Genomic DNA, 22415 nt, shown 5'->3' with positions numbered 1-22415 from the left:
TATTCATGCATTTAGGCACAGGACCCAGGTCTTAAAGGAGACAGAGCATGTTCAGAATACTTACACAATGTGGGCAAGGTTTAGAGGTTTCTCAGGCTGCTCAGGAAACATGGGGTGCAGAGGTTCTCGAGTGGACGCACAGCTGAGAGACTTGCTAAGTGCATTAGTTAACTTCTTAGCAGGAGATTTCTGGGGAAAAAAACATGGATGGTATGTGTGATTTGGGATTGGAGAAGGTGTCAAGGCATTGGACGTTATTGTCAAGGAATGTCAGTTCACTGATCGCTGTTATTGTTAACAATGCATATCAGCTGGAACTGTAATTAACCCTCGGATGGCTTTCAGGTTATTTTAAGATCAAAGACAAACGCGACATCTTTATATTTCACAACAGAAATATTCTACTCTTCAGCTGTATATCCACAGCCATACTGCAAGAATTCTGTATGGAACACAATAACCTATAGTTTTAGTAAGTATTACTACACTAGCCAGTGTCTACACATTCTCAGACATTTTATCCAGTGTAAAGCTGAGCTATATGTATTATTTACCCCGTGTGAAATTTTTCATGTGATGTGATTTCCATCATAGCGCATGAATAACAAAGATTAAAGAGCAATCAATTTCCCTTAGAGAATAATTTAGTGTCACAGCTTTATGACATGAGGAAAACTACAGCTCACACAATAAAATAGGCAGGTAGCCTGTAGACCCAGAAACTACAAGTGAACCACAAATTGAAGATAATGACCACTCATAGGGGCATAGGGGATGACAGACTGTCATATCCCAAAAACTGCTTTCAACACACTACAGAAAAACTAAACCCTAAACGATAAAAGGCATACAGCTGTTGAATAATTTATACAGTATATTCGAATCTCTCTCCCAAGGGTATACATATTTAATATATCAATTGATTAAATTATATTTTGAACCAAGACTTCATTTTATCCACTCCACTGAAACAAAAATAAACACAATTTTTTTTCTGAAATTGGTTCAGATGTGTCCTTGTTGCCTTCTTGAGCAGTACACTGGAAATATGTGAGTGATCAATAATTTCCCTACTTAGGATGGCTTTTATTGATTGGCTCGCCTGAGGTATGAACAGGGACAGTATTTCACCTCTGACTGAACCCAACTGATCAGTGACCTTTAGCTCTGAATTTTATTACAAATTAAAAGCAAACTAGGAACCGAACAAGGAAACCTTCAGACATTTCTTTAGCTGCACAGAACGCACACAACTTATTTCAAGGAAAACGCAGAGAGTGCATTACGTCATGCTTTGATGCCGGACTGAGACGAGGATAGCCGTACAAACTGGTTTAATGCAGTCGCAACCCCCCCTTTTTTTTCCTTACCCATGATGTGTACTCCTTCATTTGGTGCTGGTTGCTATGGGAACCACTGGCATGTCCCCTCCAGAAACAGTCCTGACAAAGCTGGTAATTATGACACTGCTGGCAGCGGTACCGAAATCCCATCATGCTCTCAGTGCGGCAGAAGGAGCACTCGACCGGGTGAAAGACTGTGGGGGGGTGGGGATGGGGGGGGGTGGGAGAGATAAGAGCATCAAAGGCCTGTTTATGTGCCAGGAAATAGGGATCTGGCTGCCTTTTGTGAATCTCTAAATTGGGCAACTCTGACAGAATATTTTTTTTTTTGATATTTTTGATATTCATGATTGCTCCCTTGATGGCCGTGGGTTTAAGAAATTATTCGGGCCACGCTTCTCCTGAAGCGCCTGGCCTTCTGAAGGGCTAAATACAGCCTGCGTGTACTTCTGCGTCTCGCCGTTCAGAGTAGAGGCAAGCGTTTGAAGTGATTCACCGCGAGATTGATTGTGCGGGGGAGGAACGCAGATTATGTAGTCCTCGTTTTCTGCCTACAACCCAAACGCGTGTTCCAATAACATGGTTTGGCGTTTGGCTGCTGAACACTTCCATGAGTGATATTAAATGTCTATTTAAATACGCTACTGATCTGCTCCTGGCTCCTTGTTGATTCTGCATTTATTTATCTTCCTCAAAAACAATATTGTTTTCATGAAATAGTTACCAGCTGCATGCTGACTGGAGACAAGCATTCCTGGTAATTCTGAACCCAGGGAATGCTATAAATGACCGTACTGAATTTACTACACTTCCACATAAAAAAAACACCTAAAATATACAAAGACCTGACATTTTTTCTTATTGGTCTTATTTCTTATTGATTGCTTTGTATTCATGGTAAATTGATTGTTTTTTTTTTACACATTCACACATTACATATTATTATTTTAAATGATGGAATAAGCCCTTTTCTGTAAGACTGTTTTTACACAGGAATGTCACAGGTGATGTTAACAAAGAAAATAGGTGAATTAGTGAATGATGGAGAAATGTGACAATTTACACCTCATTTTGTTAAGCTCATTTTGAAGTTAAGCAGTTCGCCAGGGTTGGGGGTCAATTCCATTTCATTTCAGTCAATGCAGGAAATGACCTGAAATTCAGTTCATTCACTGAAAAATCTTCATAGAAACTGATAGAATTGAATTTCATTTAATTCCCTATATTGATTGAATTAAAAAGGAATTGACCCCAACTTTGGTATTAGCGTCTTATTCATTCCTCAATCCCAATGGTGGCAAATAAGCACAGTAAGCTCATAGTAAGTCTGTTTTAAGTCTGTTTAGCAAGTGCTACTCATTCATATTATAACAGTGCATTCTGTATTTCCTACAATAATTTCAACATAAAACCTCATGCCTGTGAGTGACGATATTGTTAGGAACAGAACTGGAATACAGATATGGCTGACTGGAAAACACGTGCTTTTTGTTCGACTGCATACATGTACAGTACATGTCAATGATCAAGGACCTCAGGTTATTACTTCTATTTTTCCATTTTGCTTAATACACACTCTTATCCAGGGTGGCATACATAGCTTATTGTACCATTTTTTTCTTATGCTTTTTACTTTTTCGCACAGTGTGGAATTGCTGATTTTAATGTATGAATCTTGTCTGTTTGCTAGAACACACAGGACTTAAGAGAGGTGAGTGCAATCCTTCAATGTACTACTCTTATGTGCAGCTTCTGTTCACACTGCAAGTCCCATAGTGCATCCATGGGGGAGGGGACACCGATTGGAGGATAAGGTGTATCTCCATTGACATCACTGAAGAGGACTTCAGAGCTGCAAGGGTGCCACTGGGAAGAGACATGGGAACCTACCTACCTCTATCCTTCAGTGTAACAAAGCTAATTTCATCTCCTGATCATCATTAATGGATGACACGGCCGGGTTCAAACCCAGGCAATAGGGCTCAGCTTTCATTCGGGGCAAGCACCGTAACTGTCCAAGCCACTCGGACGCTTACAATCTTTAAATGCTACCCATTTGAATCCATTTATCCATCTGTATTCTGTGTATATAATGTATATCTACCTATGCAAGGTATACATAGTCTATGTAGGTGTGTAGTGTCCTTCTTTGTTGGTTCTGTGATGGGTGTGCCCTTCATGTTAAGGAAGAGAGAGAGAGAGCACAAGCATTTCTTGAACTTGAACTTGAACATATGAGTGTAGGAACGTGTTATGAGCGCAAAAACAGAAATGCTGGCCCTAACACTCATTTGTTGATGTCAATGGTGTTGCACCAACCCTCCATCAGGCAGCTGATTCACTGTGGTGCACTGTGTGCAAAAAATAGATGTTATCTTTGTGCAAATGTATCAGAAGACTATATCTGTCTCATTTCAGTACTCCTATACAACTCCATAGTTTTGCTCAGTGAGATGAGCCTTACTTATAACTGGCAATTCCAAACATTTACATTTACATTTATTCATTTGGCAGACGCTTTTATCCAAAGCGACTTACAATTGAGGTACAATGCAATACAAACGAAAAAGCATACAGTGTCAACGATATTAGAAGTACTGCATGACCAATTCCCAAAGGTTGGCCAGGCGAAGTACCAACAAGCAGGTAAAGCTAGTGAGTGCGTTGAGCCATTACAACCAAACCATTACGTTTAAACCATTACAACCAAACCATTACATTAAACTATTAACATAAACTAAATTACGTTAGTAAATACTAAACTATTAACATTAACTATTAAACCCAAACAGCCCAAAAAGGGGAAAAAGCATTTTAAAAAACCAAAAAACAAAACAAAACAACAAGCTATTTGAAGAATATTGACAGGGGACTCACCATTCTCTACGTTGGCCAGTCTGTGCATCAGTGGCAACCAGACCAGACACTGAGGAGGGGGGTCAGACATGAGTGTGTCCAGGAAGGTGTTGAGAGTGACCTTTTTCTGTTCGTTGCCATCGGATGATTGAGGAAAAACAACACTTAGGGCAGTGGCACACAGTAAGGCCTCCGAATCAAAGCAACATAACTTTCGGTGCATTCAAAAGAAAGTGACAGAAAAGCTGGAGCTTTTGCATAGTTTCTGGAATTACTTGAACATATTTAGCGGCAGGCGTTTCCAGTCCACTGCTTGTATAGAATCTACATTATCAGCAATTCCCTGGGCTGAACTCTAGGGTATGGCTGCGGGAGTCTGAATGCAGTCACATTTCATCAGTGCTGTTTTTCCAAGAATACAGAATAGCCTTAAAGATGCACTGACACAGGACAAAAACCTCAAAAACTTCTATTGTATTCAGAAATTCTACTCATTTCTACTATCCATAATACACATATCACTTTTTTTCAGTAAACTTTTTCCCAAAACATTGATACTGCTTGAGGTTCTTTTCTGAAAATAGGTAAAAGCTGTACAACCTTTGGTGATGTCAGTTCAGGTGTCAAGAGGAAAGTAAAGTAGTTGAGTGTGAAGTTTGGATACATAGCCTGAGTCTGCTTTTACGTTTTCATCTGTCTCAATCGACAGACACCATTTAAAATGATCTTTCCACACTGAACTGTATCCATCAATAGTTTTGTAACACTAATGACAATATCAAGTTATGTATAAATAATTTTTATACGTTTATAATTTATATTTATGCAGCAAAAATTTGGTGGATAAAACTGAGAATAAAGAAAGAAAAGACTATCTGCAGGCAGCACACATCATCATACCAACAGAGACATCAGCCAAGAACTCACCTGCTGTGCAAAACAAGACCTTGTGACTTGTTCAGTATAACCAAAAGAAGGACCCTCAAAAACGGTTGTTGGCAGTTTCAGAACTTCCCTCAAGAATTGGTCAAATTTGGAGTAAATCATTATACCACTGGAGTCTGATATCTGTGAAAAAATATCTGGAGGAGCAACAGTAAAACATTACTTCATTAGACAGAGAAGAAAAAGCGGAGGACATTAAGAACTTAAAGAAGTTAAACAGAGACATTCTAGTAGGGCTCACCTCCACTTTTGGCATGACAGCTCTTGGTTTTATCAGAACATGCGCAACATTTTCTGTGAGAAAATGTTATTCATGTTGATATCTAATGATTGATATTTAAAAAAATATCATTAATCATACTGGCTTTCCCAGGAACCATAGGCTAGATAAGCTTAGGGTCAATGGTCTGGAAACAGACTTGGGAAAGACTTTCTGTTCAGTTCTGTTTCTGCCAAAATATTCAATAGGCCATAGAAGCCAGCAAAGCAAATGCAAAATGGAGTGGCTGCTGTTCCTATATTGATGTGTATGAATGACTCCCTCTACTTGGCCACATGTGCTGTTCCACTTCTCTACGAATTACATTTTAAAATGACAAAAATACACATTTAAACAAATAGAAAATTCACAATGTACAATGTTAATGTGGCCAAACTTGGACTTGAATTGATGCGATTAACATGATTAACTTGATGTTCTTCAAATTCACCTCTGCATGACAATTAAGGTTAGACAGTTTCCCCTAACCAGTCTGACACCTGCTGGCATTCCAATGTCTCAGCTTCCAGCCAAGTGAATATATTAAAACAAAGCATTTGGAACCGTCTCTATTGTTATATGAAAGTGAATCTGGACCACCAATTCCTCATTGTAATGATGTCTGATGTGTGGGGCTATATACTCTGGACAAACAGAAATGTTGCTGATTACTTAGTTCAGATATTAATTTATGTAGTTAAGGGGTAACTGCATTTGTAATAAAACAAAAGAATTGGTGAGGATGCATTAATATTGATTACATATTAATACTTGAGTAATTATAAATAAAATTCACATTAACATACACATAGTACACTATCACTTCAACAAGAATTTCCTGAGTAATCTTTATCTTTTTTTACACCAGTTTGCTTGGGAACTCCATTAAGGCTTCCGAGTACACTTAATATTTCATTTTCAATTCAAAATACATCTAAAATAGGTGTTAATGTAAGCTGTTGTAATAAACCGCCATGGGAATGCTGCTAACGGGTCAAAAATGAATGGAGACAGGTGACCTGTTCATCACAGCACCACACAGTGGGGCGCCATTAGACAGCAAGAAGAAAAAGGCTTTTTATGGGATTATAAACCTTACTAATAGGCTGGGATAATATTCAACTATGAAACTCACTGGTCGGTGAACTGTTTGAAATGCTGCATCCTAGGTTCATCCAATTTTAATGGATTAATTGACTCTAGTCACAGTGTTTATTTTTGTGCCATCATAATATGACACTGAATAGAAATGTAGCTTGCATCCAAATTAGAATTTATAGCCTTATATGTAATGTGTTATATAGCATTGCTTACTATTATTAAAGTGTTATTACTGAACTTGTTTTATTATTGCTGATACGGCCTGACAGAGTATTAATTTGTGTGGCATGCATTAAGAAAGCAAGAATTTAAGTAACAGATTAAATATCACTTATGCTTCCTTCTGTCAATTGCAAAGAGTTAACCCATAATAATGTGACTTACATCTTAACTTGTCTAAAATCTTTCCTCCGCAAATTGTCGCCAGGGCCATCTTCACAACAAAGACTGAAATTTTGCCGAGGCCCTCCCTGCAAGAAGACACAGATGAAACATTGCATGACAAAAAGCTTTGTGTTATCCAAAGAACCTGGATTCACTGATCAGAAGACTATTGAATAGCTAGTGAAATAGTACCTTGTTGATTTTTTTAACTAAACAACGATACAAACCTGTACAGAAACAAGTAACTTATTACATTACATTACTTATTACATTAAATTACTGGCGTTTAGCAATAATTGCGATGATAATAATTTAGCTCTTATCCAGAGCAACTTACATAGGTTACAATTTTTACATGTTACCTATTTATACAACTAGATGTTTACAGAGGCAATTCTGGGTTCAGTTCCGTGCCCAAGGGTACAACAACAGCACCTGAGCAGGGAATCGAACCAGCAGCCTTTCAGTTACGAGTCCTACTCCTTACCACTACACTATGCTGTCACCTTATCAGACAAATGGGACTCAGACAGGTGACCTGGAGGGACTCACGGATCGTAGGCTGCCAGTAAGAAGTTGAGCAGTAGGCTGATGGACTGCTCCACATTGATCTGGTGGGTGGTGGGCATGCGCTTGTTCAGCTGGTAGAAGATTGTGGACAGTATTGCTTCCAGACGAGTCACAGAGAACTCGGTGTTGAGGTCCATGGTGTTGAGACCATTCTCCCGGAATGCCTCGATGACGTTCCAGATGTCCACCAGGTGTACTGCATAGGAAAGGAGATTGCAATAAAAAATGCTGGCATTTATGAAAAGAAACAAACTTTCTTCTTCATTTTAACAGATAGATTATGCATATTAAAATTGTTTGAGTAAGAAAACGCTTGCCAGTGAAACAAAGTATCACTATCCTGCAAGTGAGAAAAAAACAATTATTTTAGATGAAGGGATAATTACTTTGCCAGCTATGTTCATTTTGTCCTCACTTTTTCTTACATAGTACACATTATGTTGAAAATGAACTTCATTTTTTGCGGTCTTTCCTTTTATTCATACCTTATATTTATTCAAATAAAATTGACTGCATTGTATATATTGGTATTACTTTTACACACTGTTTTATTTACTCTCTGTTAATTTATTCACTCAAATGACAACTCAATCCGCTTGAGTGAAAGTTGTGCCAATGCATGCTGTTGTTACTGTGACTGATCTCAAACCTGTGAACCTCCTCAGTGAGAATGGTGACTAATTGACACTATTATGTAGGTCACTCTGCATGCACACATGGTCACCAAAAATGCCTGTCTTACTAGATGTGTATATATAGCAGCCTCCTGTATCTAAGAGATAACTTCTGCCAACAATGTTGTACGGATGTCAGCTAAATTACCTAATAGTAAATGAATCCATAAATAATGGATTCTATTATTAACACATTAAAAATAATTTTAAATGCCCCTTTCAAGGGCCAATATGGAGAATCTAGTACAGTATAGTGTACTAAAAAGACATAAAATAGCTAGAATAGAGTAACTAGAATCTTGCTTGGTACTAACCACTGAAAAGACGTTTAAGAGAATAAGATGACTTAAATAATTATTTTGATCTTGTATGAATGAGTATTAGACCATAGGAAAAAAAATATGAAACCAATAGTCCCAGTGGTCAATGAGAATGTAAGACATGTTGGCCATCTGTAAACCCACAACCTACAGTGGCAGCCATACCATGTGTAACACTTTCTATGCCCCTCTGTAACTTACTCGTCTCAAAACCACGCACATGGTTTGGATAAACATCACACATACAATAACAGACAACAGCTGCAATATGACTGACCAGTGGTAAACATTTTTTCCATTTAGCATCCCAGGAGACCTAACCAAAAACGCAAAGAAAATTTCATGCCAATGCACTAGGGCTTGCTGAGAAGTACCATACTAGCCTGAACATAAGGCAGGGTTCTCCCCAGCCAAATTACAGCTTTTTAATACGTCTTCTTGTTTTATATCTGTAGGCAAGACAAAATTGCTACTCCTAATGTCAACTGGTAAAAGGTGGCACCATTGGCTTAGGCAAAGAGTACTGTCAGCACTGTCTGTACATTTAGATCTAATGATAAAAAAAGATAAGCATCTTAAGTAATTATGTAAGTATAGACCAAAACCTAGGCAAGTATCCAAGGGATTGAGAAGGAGTTATGATGCCAATTTTAAGATTACGGTATCTAATGAGGCTAAAGCATCAAACAGCTGTCCTGCTGCTAGAAAATATGGTGTCAACGACAATAATGTGAGATGATGGTGCTGACAAGGACAGTGCCTCTCAGAGGAAACCATTTTGCCACCTAAATGTGGTCAGTTTGAAGAGACAGACAAGAGCGATATCAACTTTGGGGTCTAGACATTGCAAGTTTGAGTCTGGGGCTGAGTCATTCCTTGAAAATGACTGCGAGTGTACAATGGCAGAACACACTGGCCATTGGCCCCTCATGACATCACTCTTTAGCACCCTCTAGTGACTCATCAGGCAACTACGAGTTATTCAGACGATGTCGGTGAGAGATGTGCCTGCCCTCCACTTGGTGCTCACTCTCCTGTGGTGCACTGTGGGACTTGCAGTGTGAAAAGTCGCCTTGGAAGGAACTGGAAGGGATCCCCCCCCAGCAGCTATAGCAGCGCAGTAAAGAGTTACATTTTCACCTTGCCTCCACGTAACAGAAATCCAGCTGGTAATCCCCTTTTGTGCACAGGAATTTACACTGTCATGGTGTTAACTCTGTTTGCTTGCCATTTCTAATTTTAGAACTAACTGAGAGAATTTGCTGTTAGCTACTTGTTCTGTGACAATGTACACGATTTTATCAACTTCACCAGGTCCCTGCACCTGTTGAAAAGAAACCTGTCTTCACCCAAACCCCACAGCACTCCCGAACTTTACTACTACTCTTGGCTGGGTGGCTGTGTGTGTCTTACGATTGTTGCTCCTTTATACTGTATCTGATCCTGTACGGTAACACTGGACAGCAGTCTGTCACTTAGCTAAAGCTGACAGGTATGACAGGATTTTCCCGGACCCCAGATGGGCATCCTGCTATTTTATTTGCAGGATAGGTAACCAACCACCAGGGGGTGTCTGGGAGCATGAAATATTTTGCATCCATGATGCTTAACCCTAAAACTGCTATGCAGTGATCATGCTATTACTGTTGGTTCAGTAAGAGCAAATAGAAAATATATGCCAGTCACAAATTTTTAGGTGGAGAAACAAAGGTGAAAAGAAAGATGAGAAGTGTGGTGTGGTGGTACAAAACGTTTCCTGTGAGCAATTCCATGCCCACGAGATATCTAGAACAAACAACATCTTTTTCTTGTGGGAACAACTTTATATCTCCAGGGAACCTCTTAACATCAAGGGAATGACTTAGTATCTTGAGGGAATAAGATCCTTATCAGAAGTTATTCCCACAAGATATTACATTGTTTCTATGAGATAAAGATGCAGCTCCCTTGAGATAATAATTTCATTCCCTTGAGATACAAAGTCCTTCCCTCAAGGTATTAATTGGTTTGTTTCAGATAAATATGCTGGAAATGAACATTATACCTACCATATTCGTATAATTACATTATCAAGCAATGTGCCCACCCATTTCCTATCAAGCAATAAAATATTTACTTTATGTCACATGAATGCAAAATCATTGTTGAGTTATAGTTATAGATATTTGAGTTATAGTATCACTTAAGAATGCAGCAGAAATTCTGTTGCATGGAATGGGTACATCAATTTTCAAATGCAGATCTTTCCCTAAACTGTGTTACCAGGGTACACCAGGCGTCAAAGGCTTTGAATTATAGTTTTCCATCTGGCATTTCCATTTTTACAATGCTGTATTTAACCTAAGTATCCACATTAACCGTATACTTCCAGTGGGTATCATTTATGTCATTGTATTATCACAAACTGGAAACTGGAAGCTCATTTTAATTAACCAAATTTCAGTTTGTAGCCTGAGGGTAGGAAACTACAATGCAAGAACAACATTTACAACTTAAGAGTGGAGGGTATGCAGCTGGGCAAAAGTACTGCATTATATAAGACTTGCTAGAAGACCTTTCACACATCTAGTGCTAGTGCTAGTTATCCTAATTAAGTCTTTGTATTAGTTTAACACTAAAATTAGCTGTCATGAAAAAAAACACTACTGTTAAGTTTTCTGTGAAATGTTATGAATAGAGTACAACAATTTTTTGTACTGTGAACATAAATAGATACATAACTGCAGGATGCTGTGAGCAACATTTTATGTCACGACTATTTGGAAAGACAGTTTGAAGATCTCCATCACCCTCTTGTGGTTTTGCTCTGCCTCATATCTGAACATGCAGCCTCTGTGTTTCCTATTGCTTATATTATTGCTACTCATATTGCTTTTGCAAAAACTTCAGAATATTGTGTTTCCATGCTCTGCTTGCACACAAACATGCAAACTGCGTCAGCAGTTTAGAAACTGTCATTTAAGCACCGGCCCAGCAACAGAGACCTTTTCACTGAGGGAAGAAGTCATTCAGACTCCTAAACGTCCGCTCACTGTGCTGTTTGAATCGCACAGAATCGCCAGCGTGCGCTTCTGTATGCGTATATCCACATTGGGAAAAACGTCTCTGCACTCCAGTAAAAGTATCTCTGATGTTCGCCTGAATCTCTGTCATGGAAGGAAAGCAGATGGATGGAAAAAACACCAGAGGGTTGGGGATCTGAATCAGGCAGAGGGTCTGATCATCCTGCACTACTGCCTCACCATGCAGAAACAGCAGCAGAGGACCAGAGCCTGAATTATGAAGATTTCACTAACTGCACTTCACAGCTCTGTGTGTGTGTGTGTGTGTGTGTGTCTGTGTGCATACATGTGCATGTGTGTGCGAGCATGTGCATCTGTGCTTGTGTGGGTGTGTGCGCACATACATGCGCGTGTGCGTGTGTGTGTGTGTGTGTGTGTGTGTGTGTGTGTGTGTGTGTGTGTGTGTGTGTGTGTGTGTGTGCGCGCATGTGAATGCAGAAGAGAAGAGCATGGGATCAGAAGAAGGATTTAAAGAGAAACAGAGCAAAAAGGCAGTGGTGGAGCTGGCTGTGCAGTTAGAGTCGCAACCACAGCCAGGAATAGCGGCAATCAAGTGAACCATCAAAGACGAGCCCGAGGGCCACAGCAGCTGGAACCAGGAAACACAGAAACGAAAGCGGTTCTGTTGAGCTCGACCAAGACCTGATCCACTATGAGCAACCGTACCTGCAGTGCTCTACACACAAGCAAATGCAGCATTAAGAATGAGCTGAGGTCCACGTTAACTGAAAAGCGTTGCCAATGTTATGGTGCCTCAGAAGACTTCCCCATAGTAACAGAAGAAACATTAATGAGGGTCCATTTAAAGCTGCTAATAAGCTGTTGCAGTTGGTATTACAGCCAAACTACATAGCTGTGCTATGAGCCATCAGTGCTATCAAAATCTAATTTTACAGGGTAAACTCTGAAACAAGTCATGAATATGTAAAATTCATTACCTCAGCTGTGGATGTGTTCCACTTTTGTTTATTATGCCTTTTCACGTACAAATACATCATTACAAAGACAAACATTGTTTTTGCCACCTGTGTTACCAACCGGGATTCGGTTACATGCATGAATGCAAACTCAGCAACATTCTGCTTTCTGTGTGAGTTGGACTTCAGAATATTCAGTGTAGCTCAGTGTCAGATTCCATTCTGGACACCTTGTCTCTTTGTCATCAGTAGTAATGCTGGTAACGCACGCTGGTGCTATTTCAGGCATGAATCCACCATGAATCATACTCACGATTGCATTTCTTCTGAACGAATCTGAGTTTGCAGGCAGTTCTGTAGGTCGATAGCCGAATACGATCCAAGTCTTGAGCCCCTGCGCAGGAAAAGTCGAACCGTGTCAGAGGCAGTGTTAACAAACATCTCTTCATAGAGTCATCGCTGGTGACAGACAGTGTGGAGCCAGCAGGAGTGTACCCACGTGACAGGGCCACATACGGGGCGGTTTAAGTGGGTACATATTTCTGGACTGTGTATCTGTCCATCATCATGACTGACATGCTCAGCTGCTGTCTTGTGGGCCCATGGTGAGACCTCCTTGTTATTGGGAATGTCTCCTCTGCAATGGGGCACAACATACATTATGCAAAGAAGGTCACTGGCTAATCTTGTGAATATGACATACACTGTAAACCATTAAACTGCAGTTGTGTTGCCAAGGGAGTACTTTTATTACATTAGTCCTGCAGTAACTTGTGGTGGGAGAGTCGTCGGTTAACACTATTTCTACTCTGTCACCTGTAACCAGTCAGTCACCCTGTGCATACTGAGGCTCGGACAAATATCAGGTTCTGATTGGTTGAGAGGATGTGAGTTCAATTCCAGCAACAGTACGGCTGAAGTATGTCCATGCATGGCTGTAACGTTCCAGCAAAAAACCAAAAGCTAAAGACAAACACAGTTCCACTGGCAGCAGTGTTGTGCCTAGTGGCCTCCTCAATGTCAGAAAACAACTCCTCACTGGAATTACCATTTTGACACTCCTTACAAATGTTAGAAGGTAGTTGTTTTTTAATAGTTTCTTTTAAAGATGTAATTAATGAGGCAGCCAGCTAGCAAGTTATAAAGTGAGTTCTTATATGTTTGTCATATTACTGTAAGGTGCTCCGCTTAAGGACATGCCCTAAATTATGCCCTTATGATGAAGAAAATAATCATGTTATTAATACCATCCCCTCTGAGAGAAACACAGTGCATTCATACATGACACAATTAAGTGGTACTTACGCATCTCTGCAAACAGCTGTCTTCTCTCTGCCATGGTATCACCACTTCTCCCGCTACCTTCAATCATGCTGTTGAGAAGGAGACGAAACAGAGGATTCTTAGTGCCCTGCTGGGCAGACCTCCGCAATAAAGAACTGTCGCAGCAATTCCGAGACTGCAATGCAAAATTATCATTACATAATAACCAGCAAATCAGAGGCATCTCCTGCGCCCCATAGGGTATGAATAATGGAGGAAAAAAAAAACAATAAGCGATCTGTAAGTTGCTCTTCCGGCTTTTTTGTTCCGTAGGTCACAGACTGATGCTGCTTGCTCCTTGCTAGCTTTGATATGCAAGGTGCTTCCGCTGTCTGGTCAGATAATGCGTAGCGATTATAAAGTAATATTTCAAACCAGAGACTGCTGACAACTACAAGGTTTTTTTTTTTTTTTTTAAGTCTAATGGCTGGTGACTTTAAGATGCAGTCAAGAGCATATTTCAAGACCATGCCTGCCAAAAAAGATGTGAATAAGTGAATGCCGACAAATGCAAACACAGTATTTGGCAAAGGGCACGCTAATCATGGCCAGAGGAAAGAGGACATACACTCAGGCATATCTAGAAACAATCCAAAATAAAGTGTCAAAATTTGAAAGGAATCAATAAACGCTATAATGGGTTATGCATATGTATGAAAAACACATTTAGTGGTGGTGGCCATATCAGGCAGAGTTTACATTGAAGGGCCATCAAAAGTCATTTTCACACATGTATGAAACTATGAGCAATTGAAGTAAATAACTTTAATAACAAAAAATAGTATTTGACAGCCATATTTAGAGGGTGATAGAGCGTGGTGGCCATGTTCTGCAGTTGGGCTGTGCCTGACGAGTAGACCAAATAAGAGATAAATGAGTGAGTTCTTTCAGCAGTAAGGTGAAGCTCCTTTGTTTGACAGGCAGCTGGCAGCCTCTAATTGTAAATGAAGAAGGCTACATGCTAATTATGGAGGGGTATTTCTGACACCTTAGAATAGGAGGGCTCTAACAGACCGTTTTGTCAAAGATGAATGTAAAAAATGTTGCGAGTCTTAAAAAGTGTTGAAATAATAACAATTGTTGAAATAATCTCAAGAATCTGAGTTTCATCCACACTCTGAGAGCATCTATACATTCTAGAGGCCATTAGCACCCATGATAATAATAAATGAATGCTAAAATGTTTATGATTCACATGAATTTTAAATATTCCCAATGAAAATTAATCCAATGAAGCTGCTACATGTATGTGTTTAGCACATTGCATGGTGTCTTGGGCAAACACCCTGGATTCAACTGTATAACTAAATTTGTAATCATACTGCAAGACAGCCACTTTAGTTCTTACAGAGGGATGCATGAGTGACAGCAGAATCAATATTGCAGGTGAACCTATATCAAATGGCATCTGAACAGCTTTAGTTGATAGCACTGCTTTAAAGGAGAAATGTTACCGTTTTGAGGTCTCAGTGAAAGATTGTGCTGTGGCGCTGACGGCTGAGGTTTGCCCTGACCACAGCTTTCAGTGTTGTTCTGTGTTCAGAAATGCATTAAGATTCGAGAAACATAAATCAAATCAACAAACAAGCAGCAGTGTTTGGGAAGAGCACCTTAAAATAGGCGTATTACTACAGCCAGCTATTTTGTCTAATGCAATGTTGCGTGTTCATTAGGGAGTTTTGCATCCAGCAAAATGTGTAGCGTCACATACGGCTACTCGTTTACACTTTAATAAAAATAACACTAATTGTGAATACTAATCACTGACGAGGTGCCACTTTCACTGTGTTACCCAACTGCTGACCCAGGTGTTACATGCGCATATAAATATTTCAGTCTGGTAACACAAGATGTGGTTCAGTTTCAGTAAGCAAATTTAACACCAGACGGTGTAAAACATGATATAAAAAGAAAAGGCCTCCGCCCCTGCCATCTGAGGGCTTACATCCACTTGTGCACGGAATAAATGTTCATAAATACATTGAGTTTATATGAGCTTATTCCACACAGCAGTTACACCTGTATCTACAATCTATGGCCTTATGAATGCAGAATATTTAAAACCTGAGCATCTGAGCACTCCTGCACTGCTTTACCTCTGATTAAGCCTTCACCAGAGTTTTCCCATGAGCTGGCTTAGATAGCCCCTTCTTTCCTTGTCTGCTGAAGCGCATGAGGTATGCCTTTCCACACGATGATGGGCCTTTCAACAGGATAATACATGTTATAACCTTATTTACCAGAGTTAGTGTAATGTAGACTGAAAAGGCAGATTTGCATTTCATGAAACTTTCATGAAAACCCTCTCAATTTTTCCTGTGCAATGCTTTTACTGCTAGGCCCAATGGGGGGGGGGGGGGGGGGGGGGGGGGGGGGGGGGGGGGGGCGCTGAAAACAGAGATATAGATGGAGCTGTCATGAGCAAAGGCACAACACACACGATCATGTCCTGATGCACTCCAGTGTTTTCCCAGAGAGTATGATTTGTTGATGAAGATATGGGAATTATGAGGTCTGGTATAGCAGCCAAACAGCAGGACTGCCTAAAAGGTTGGTGTTAACTCAATCGTTAATGTGTGAATTAGCATTTTTGTGTAGCTCAATAATCATAAATTAATAACAATACATGACTAAAGTAACAATAATTTGTATTTGGGGAAATCACAGGCTTTATCTTCGGCAATAAACAACATCAATGTTAGTGACGGATGCTTCTTTGATCACAAGGGAACGCGCAGTGTCCCTACACTCCACTGCATCATCTGTCTATGGTTCAGTTATCAATGTGTAGACACTGGAGTAGCACATTCAAAGAGTAGCTGCTTAAACTGGCACCTCAACGTATGGAAATTCAGTTAATTAAGGAGTGCTATGCATTCCCATGTGGTCAGGGAGATGCCATTCATTGTAATATAGCTTCAGAATAAAAAAAAAAAATGCACTGATGTACTGAACATAAAGGAAAGGATCTTCTTTGTTGCGCCATTTCTTTATGGCAAAAATGAGTGAATGAAAATATCCTGATTCATTATTCCTGATTCCTTAAACAGGCCTACTTCTACTCAGCCAATTTTGGCCACGCTGAGAATCCTATTGGAAAGAGAGCTGAGAAAGACAGGCCCTAGCCTGCCCTGAGGACACAAACAGGCCAAGAACAGCTCGGGCCACATTCAGGTATAGCTTAATCCAGACTTGTGTAAACACATTACTTATATCTCAGGGTCTATCTCAGAGGGTTATAAAAAAGAACATTTTTTTAACTATGATCATTAAAATACAGCGCTGAGTAGTGTGTGTACATTCTGTAAACAGAAAGACCAAATGGCCTTGTGTTCATAAATTAGTATGATTAGTTATTATATTATATATAACTGCAGCACTGTTTTGGAGAGCAGGCAGTGTGTTTCAGGAATACTGTGATGAAATGCCAATCTGCTTCCTATATGAGATACAGTACCATTATTGAGAATAGCTGAAGACTGTTAACAAAACTGTGTTTAGTACAAGCACTGGCAAAGTTGTAATCCTTGCACAATGTTTACTTTACACTTAAATACAACACAATGTGTGCAAATGTATTTTAAAACTAAACAGAACCGCATGGAAATTTTACATTATTCTACATAAATCAGTTTGACTTTATTACAATTTTTATTTGAAAATAATTTCTGAGGATCAGTATTATAGGTAAGGCTATAATCATGTCAAAGAAGTCGCAGATCCTGTGAAACTGACAAGCATGAGAACTTTGGTTATACCCTTAGCAGCAACACTAATCTCACCTAGGCCAAGTGTGTGACACTTCAGAAATCTGTCAAGTACATACAATTCGATCAATCCCCACCCCAACAGCTGCTACTTGTATCACTTGCTGTTTATTTTATGTGTAGTATCACAATATGTTTTGGATTCTGTGACTGTGATATATGGTAGTATACTTTGCTTCTAGTCCAGCTCACACTTGCTGGTTTGGGAGTGTTGTTAGCCTGGTCTGACACTGTTGCTCATTCAACTTGAATGGATACGCTTACATTCTATTGTGCTGAAAGTCACTCTGGATAAGAGTGTCTGCAAAATGAACGTAATGTATTGTAATGATCAGGAGAAACAAAACTGAAAATGTTAAAAAAAAAAAAAAAACAGAAAGCCCAGGCCTCCTCCTGCTGTTGTAGCTTCTACCTTGTGTTTTGTACAGCTATGAACAGGTTTCCTATTGCTGCTGCTGTTGCTACAAATCAGCCAGTAGGCCAGGGTAAAACAGTTTCAAGGCTGAAAACCTGTTAATCAAGCTGTTTACACAAGGAACAATACAACTGAAATCTATATGACTGCTTTAATCAATCTAATGCCCCTTTTGTGGAAGCCCGCTGAGCCTTTGATCTTACCCAGACCAAGCATTATTTAATTTTAAACATATTCATATAACATGATCTGGCTGTTTGCCTTTGAGGCATTTGTTAGTGCCTGTGAACAGCTTGGGTTGTGAGAGTGTTTTTGCCTATATATCCTGATAACTGTTGACAGACATACATTGACAGCTTGTCATATTTTATTGAACAGCATGCTGTTTCAGAACTGGTTCTGCAAAAGCTCTAGCTGTAAGTAAAGGCGGTGTTTCACAATAACAAATAGTCACATCAATATCAGAAAGTACATTTAGAAGTGTTCACAAGATCACAAGAATTCCATTAGGTGTGCATATTTCCATAACATATTGTCTGCGCCCTACTCTGATATTAACACAATCTTCCCATGATAAAAAGACTGTTATGACACTAAAAATATGCACAGGCAACAAACAGCGAAGGTCACTGCAGTAAGGAAAGCACTTTAATGCTCAGTTCTAAAATCTTCAATTTACTTGACTTGTGTGTTTTGCTAATAACCCATAATTTTCCCTTGCTATTATACCTGAACTGTGTCCGCTGCTTTTATTTTAAAATGGTGCTACTCTTTATTTTATTTGATATTATATTTTTGCTATTGTAAGAGCTGTTGAATGGCTTCAATAATAAAAGATCTCTTTTTTTACTGTTCCTGTCAGACACACTTGAATAGGCTCTGACCCCCAAGCTACAGGCACCTTGCTGGCCTTCTTCCTGTTTCTGCTGGGCTGTCTTTGGACTTCTGCACCTAGCAGTCCGGGTACATTACTGAGGGTCTTTAGTACACCTCAGCACAAACTCTCTCAGATGGGACCTAATCAAGTAAATTTACTGAATTCTGAAGATGAGAAACAGCAGGAAAAAAGTTACTGTTATACAAAATACTCAAAAAAGTAGTTCACAGCCACTAGACTTGCTTCTTTCTCCCTCTCCCATTTTACATTTAAATAATGCCAGTGTATAAACTGCAGACTTAGGGATTTCACACTTAATCGTCTTTGACCTGTGTCTGAATACCTCTTCTTGCTGTATCTGTTGGTCAAACTGTGGAACCCTAGTGATTACAGTGACTCAAAGAGCCAATGTACACCTCCCCTTTCTCCCCTGTGCAAACTCTTTCAAAGCACAAATTCCAGAGTGCAGGGCACTGCCAAGAGACCCCAGCAAACACCTACCGCACCACAGTTAATCTGACTCATTGCACGCTTGTTCCATCACTGTGCTGTTAGCCAAAGAACAGCACACACAAACTAGAGATGTTCAAAACTATAAGACATCAAACAGTGACATTATTGGTTCTGTTTAACTGAAACAGAACTAACTGGATAATGACGGACTCCTTTTGATCACTCAATCGCCATAGTCAAATCCAGTGAAACCGTAGACTGGACGCCCCTGGATCACAGAATCTGATGTGTCATCATTCAGGGCAGAGCAAAATCTTAACCCCAGAACAGAGTTACAACAGCGCATGGCAAAGAAATCAAATTTTAACAGCACATTCAAAGTATGAAAAAAAAAAAAACAGAAAGTGCCTTACCTGCAAACACAAGCTGGAGACAAAGGGTGGGCAAACTAAACCGGCTAAGAGGAAGTTCCTCTCAGTCCATTGAAAAACTTGAACAAAACTGGGATGAACCTTTCACACGGACAGAAGAGCAAGCGCATTCTCCCCCACTACGCCTCACTGCACTCTGTCCTAGGCAATCTAATACACCTCATCATGTGGTTTGTTGCCATGGCAGCAGTGAACCCAGCGGCTCCATTAGTGAAGGCAGGGTGAAACTTTTTTTCTTTGCTTGTGAAAAAGGGGACCCGTGTTTGCGGCAACCTGTTTCTCACCACACTGTAATTTGAGTGAATGCTCTCAGACTTTGGCAGATTATGGCAGAGTAGGGGACTGAAGAGTATCTTAAAGGGCAACTTAAACTCTATGGCGGGAAACTGAAAGCCAAACGAAAGTCCAAAACCCAACCTGTTGCTGCTTACATTACAGTTTAGCAGGTGTGCATTTTTCACGCCGGAGGAAAGTGCAATCCTTCTACAAGAATTTCTCACTCTGATGTCTGCACATGACATTCCTCCTCTGTAATGCATGAGCAGTGAATAGTGATTTTTTTTTTTATTGAAAGATGGGTATTTCTTTCCCAGACTGCACAGTGAAACCCCTGTAAGTCAACACACTGGGTAACTAGTGCAGTTATGAAGTCAATTTACAGTGGTTCAATTCTATGCAGTAAGACTCAAACCAGTTTACAAAGAAAGGAGCATAATACACAATTTAGATTAGCATTTCGAGTTTGTATGTATGTGTTTAAGTGATCTAGAATCTTTTTTTAAAGAATGTACTACAAGGGCTTCTAGGCTTTTCATGGGTGTTAGATATATGGTAGGTTAGGATATCACAAAATTATTTCATATTAACTTATTCTGTTAGTTATATAAACTATATATTGCTATTAAGAGCATCTCAATGAACACCTACTATCATTCTCTGTGAAGTTAGCCATTAAGAGTATGAGATGTTTACTTATTAATCATTCTGTTCTAGAGGGAAATGTAGTCCACGAGAGAAAGAAACAGACAAGATTTTATCCACCAGGGCGCAATCCTTTGAGTATATGATATTGCCGTGCCTGAGGACTGATATACAACCGGAGATGCAGAGCAGAAAATAATGAGGTAATAAGTAATAAAGTTTAAAGCTGATCCTGACATACTGTCACTGTCTGCCAGGGAATAGATCACCTGCTGTCCCATATTGCCCCTCAGTAGAATAATACATTTCCTACTTGATAAAAATGACAAAATGTTCTTGGGAAACCGAGGCCTTTGAGTAATACACACATTGTACAATGACAAGGAACTGACTCAGCAAAAAGCATTCAGTAGTGAAGCAACAGAAGAACAGAGCGCAGATTGTGAGGGCTCATAAGGCAGTATATAAGAAAGTGTAAAACAACAATAAAAGTTAACTGGGGTTGGGGGTCAATTCCTCAATTGGAAGAATGCATTTCTGAAACTAAATTTTTAGTCACATTACAGTGCACACAGTGGATGAAACCACTGTATATATTAATTTTGTGAACATAAAACCAGAAGTGTTTTTACAAAATATTTGCACCCATGAAAATGTGAATTTATGGGGTCGGAATCCTTATTTACGTGGCATCATTTAAAATCCAACTGGCTGAATTACAGCAATTCAAATACATACAGATTCTAATCACTACAAACCACACGGTTAAGAAATGCTACTATTTCTTTATTGGATGAACTGAACAGGCATTACAAACTTACTCCTTAGTGCCCAACAATCATGATGGCTCAGGCAATAAATCCAGGGGACCAACAGCGAACTGTTCCCACAAAAGTTAAGTGTGTTCACTGTCACACTTTATAAACACTTTTGAAACAATTTCCATGAGGACACATTAAATGATTGATGCTCTTAATTACCACTCACAGCAAGAGCCTGAGCCATTGAGGGCACTCAAGTGATAAGATGCTCATCATGCTCTCTTAAGAGCGGATTGATACTCGGCCCCTCTTCGCAGTATCTGATGTGTCATTGTGACCTTTGCACGCTTGTTGTGTGACAGTGGCCTGGCGTGGCGAGTGCAGATAGTGGCACTGAAGCCGACTTGTGTGCTGGGAATGTTGGTTCAGTCTGTCTGGGAGAGAAAGCATGCTGGCACACAGATGGAGTCTAAAGCAGCGAGCTGTGTTTATGTGTCTGTGATCATCATGTTTTGAACCCTGTTAATAATATGATGATCACAGCCCCTGTTGCGAAGTTTTCAATTCTTAAGACTCAAAATCAATATTTAATCTGTATACATTTATTTCTGTATACATACTGCAGTCCACAACAACTGATACTACTCATTCTACTAATTTGAAAGAAATGTGGCCATATGCATTTTGTGAAACTGAGGCCAGTTTGGAAAAATGCAGCTGGTTTTGGCCCATTTTGTTTTAAAATTATAGTACAGGTAGTTATAACTGAATTTGGGTAAACTTTACATGCTTAACACAATTGAATCAAGACTGTATGACAGTGTATTAAATCGTGCTAACGTCTCTATTTCGAACTTCGCTGCTGTTCTGATTATAGAAAGGAACAGATCACTGACTCTAATTCTGCTGTGATTTGAAGCTGCTTTGCTGTACCTGTGGTTTTATACACTTCCATAGCAGCAGAGCACAAAACAGCAGTGAGTTTAAACCCTGTTCTTGGCAACCTGCTCCTTCCAGTTGGAAAGTTCCAAGCGGA

The 22415-nt window shown here is 39.6% G+C and overlaps 1 protein-coding gene across 5 annotated transcripts in view; it reads right to left on the bottom strand.

Moving 5' to 3' along the window:
• dtna (dystrobrevin, alpha) overlaps positions 1-22415 on the bottom strand; it is a 74334-nt gene that overhangs the window by 32682 nt on the left and 19237 nt on the right. For all 5 annotated transcript variants that reach the window (XM_036518685.1, XM_036518684.1, XM_036518686.1 and 2 more), the window contains 8 exons: positions 13737-13804; positions 12745-12825; positions 7441-7654; positions 6889-6974; positions 5127-5281; positions 4221-4326; positions 1371-1537; positions 65-189 (listed from right to left, as the gene is read on the bottom strand). In XM_036518685.1, coding sequence (XP_036374578.1) covers positions 65-189; positions 1371-1537; positions 4221-4326; positions 5127-5281; positions 6889-6974; positions 7441-7654; positions 12745-12825; positions 13737-13803 — 1001 coding nt within the window. In that variant the 5' untranslated portion in view covers position 13804. The remainder of the gene's footprint in view (positions 1-64; positions 190-1370; positions 1538-4220; positions 4327-5126; positions 5282-6888; positions 6975-7440; positions 7655-12744; positions 12826-13736; positions 13805-22415) is intronic.

This window comes from Megalops cyprinoides, chromosome 24 (assembly GCF_013368585.1).
Source record: "Megalops cyprinoides isolate fMegCyp1 chromosome 24, fMegCyp1.pri, whole genome shotgun sequence".
Classification (NCBI taxonomy): domain Eukaryota; kingdom Metazoa; phylum Chordata; class Actinopteri; order Elopiformes; family Megalopidae; genus Megalops; species Megalops cyprinoides.
This window is presented reverse-complemented; position numbering and strand designations above follow the sequence as displayed.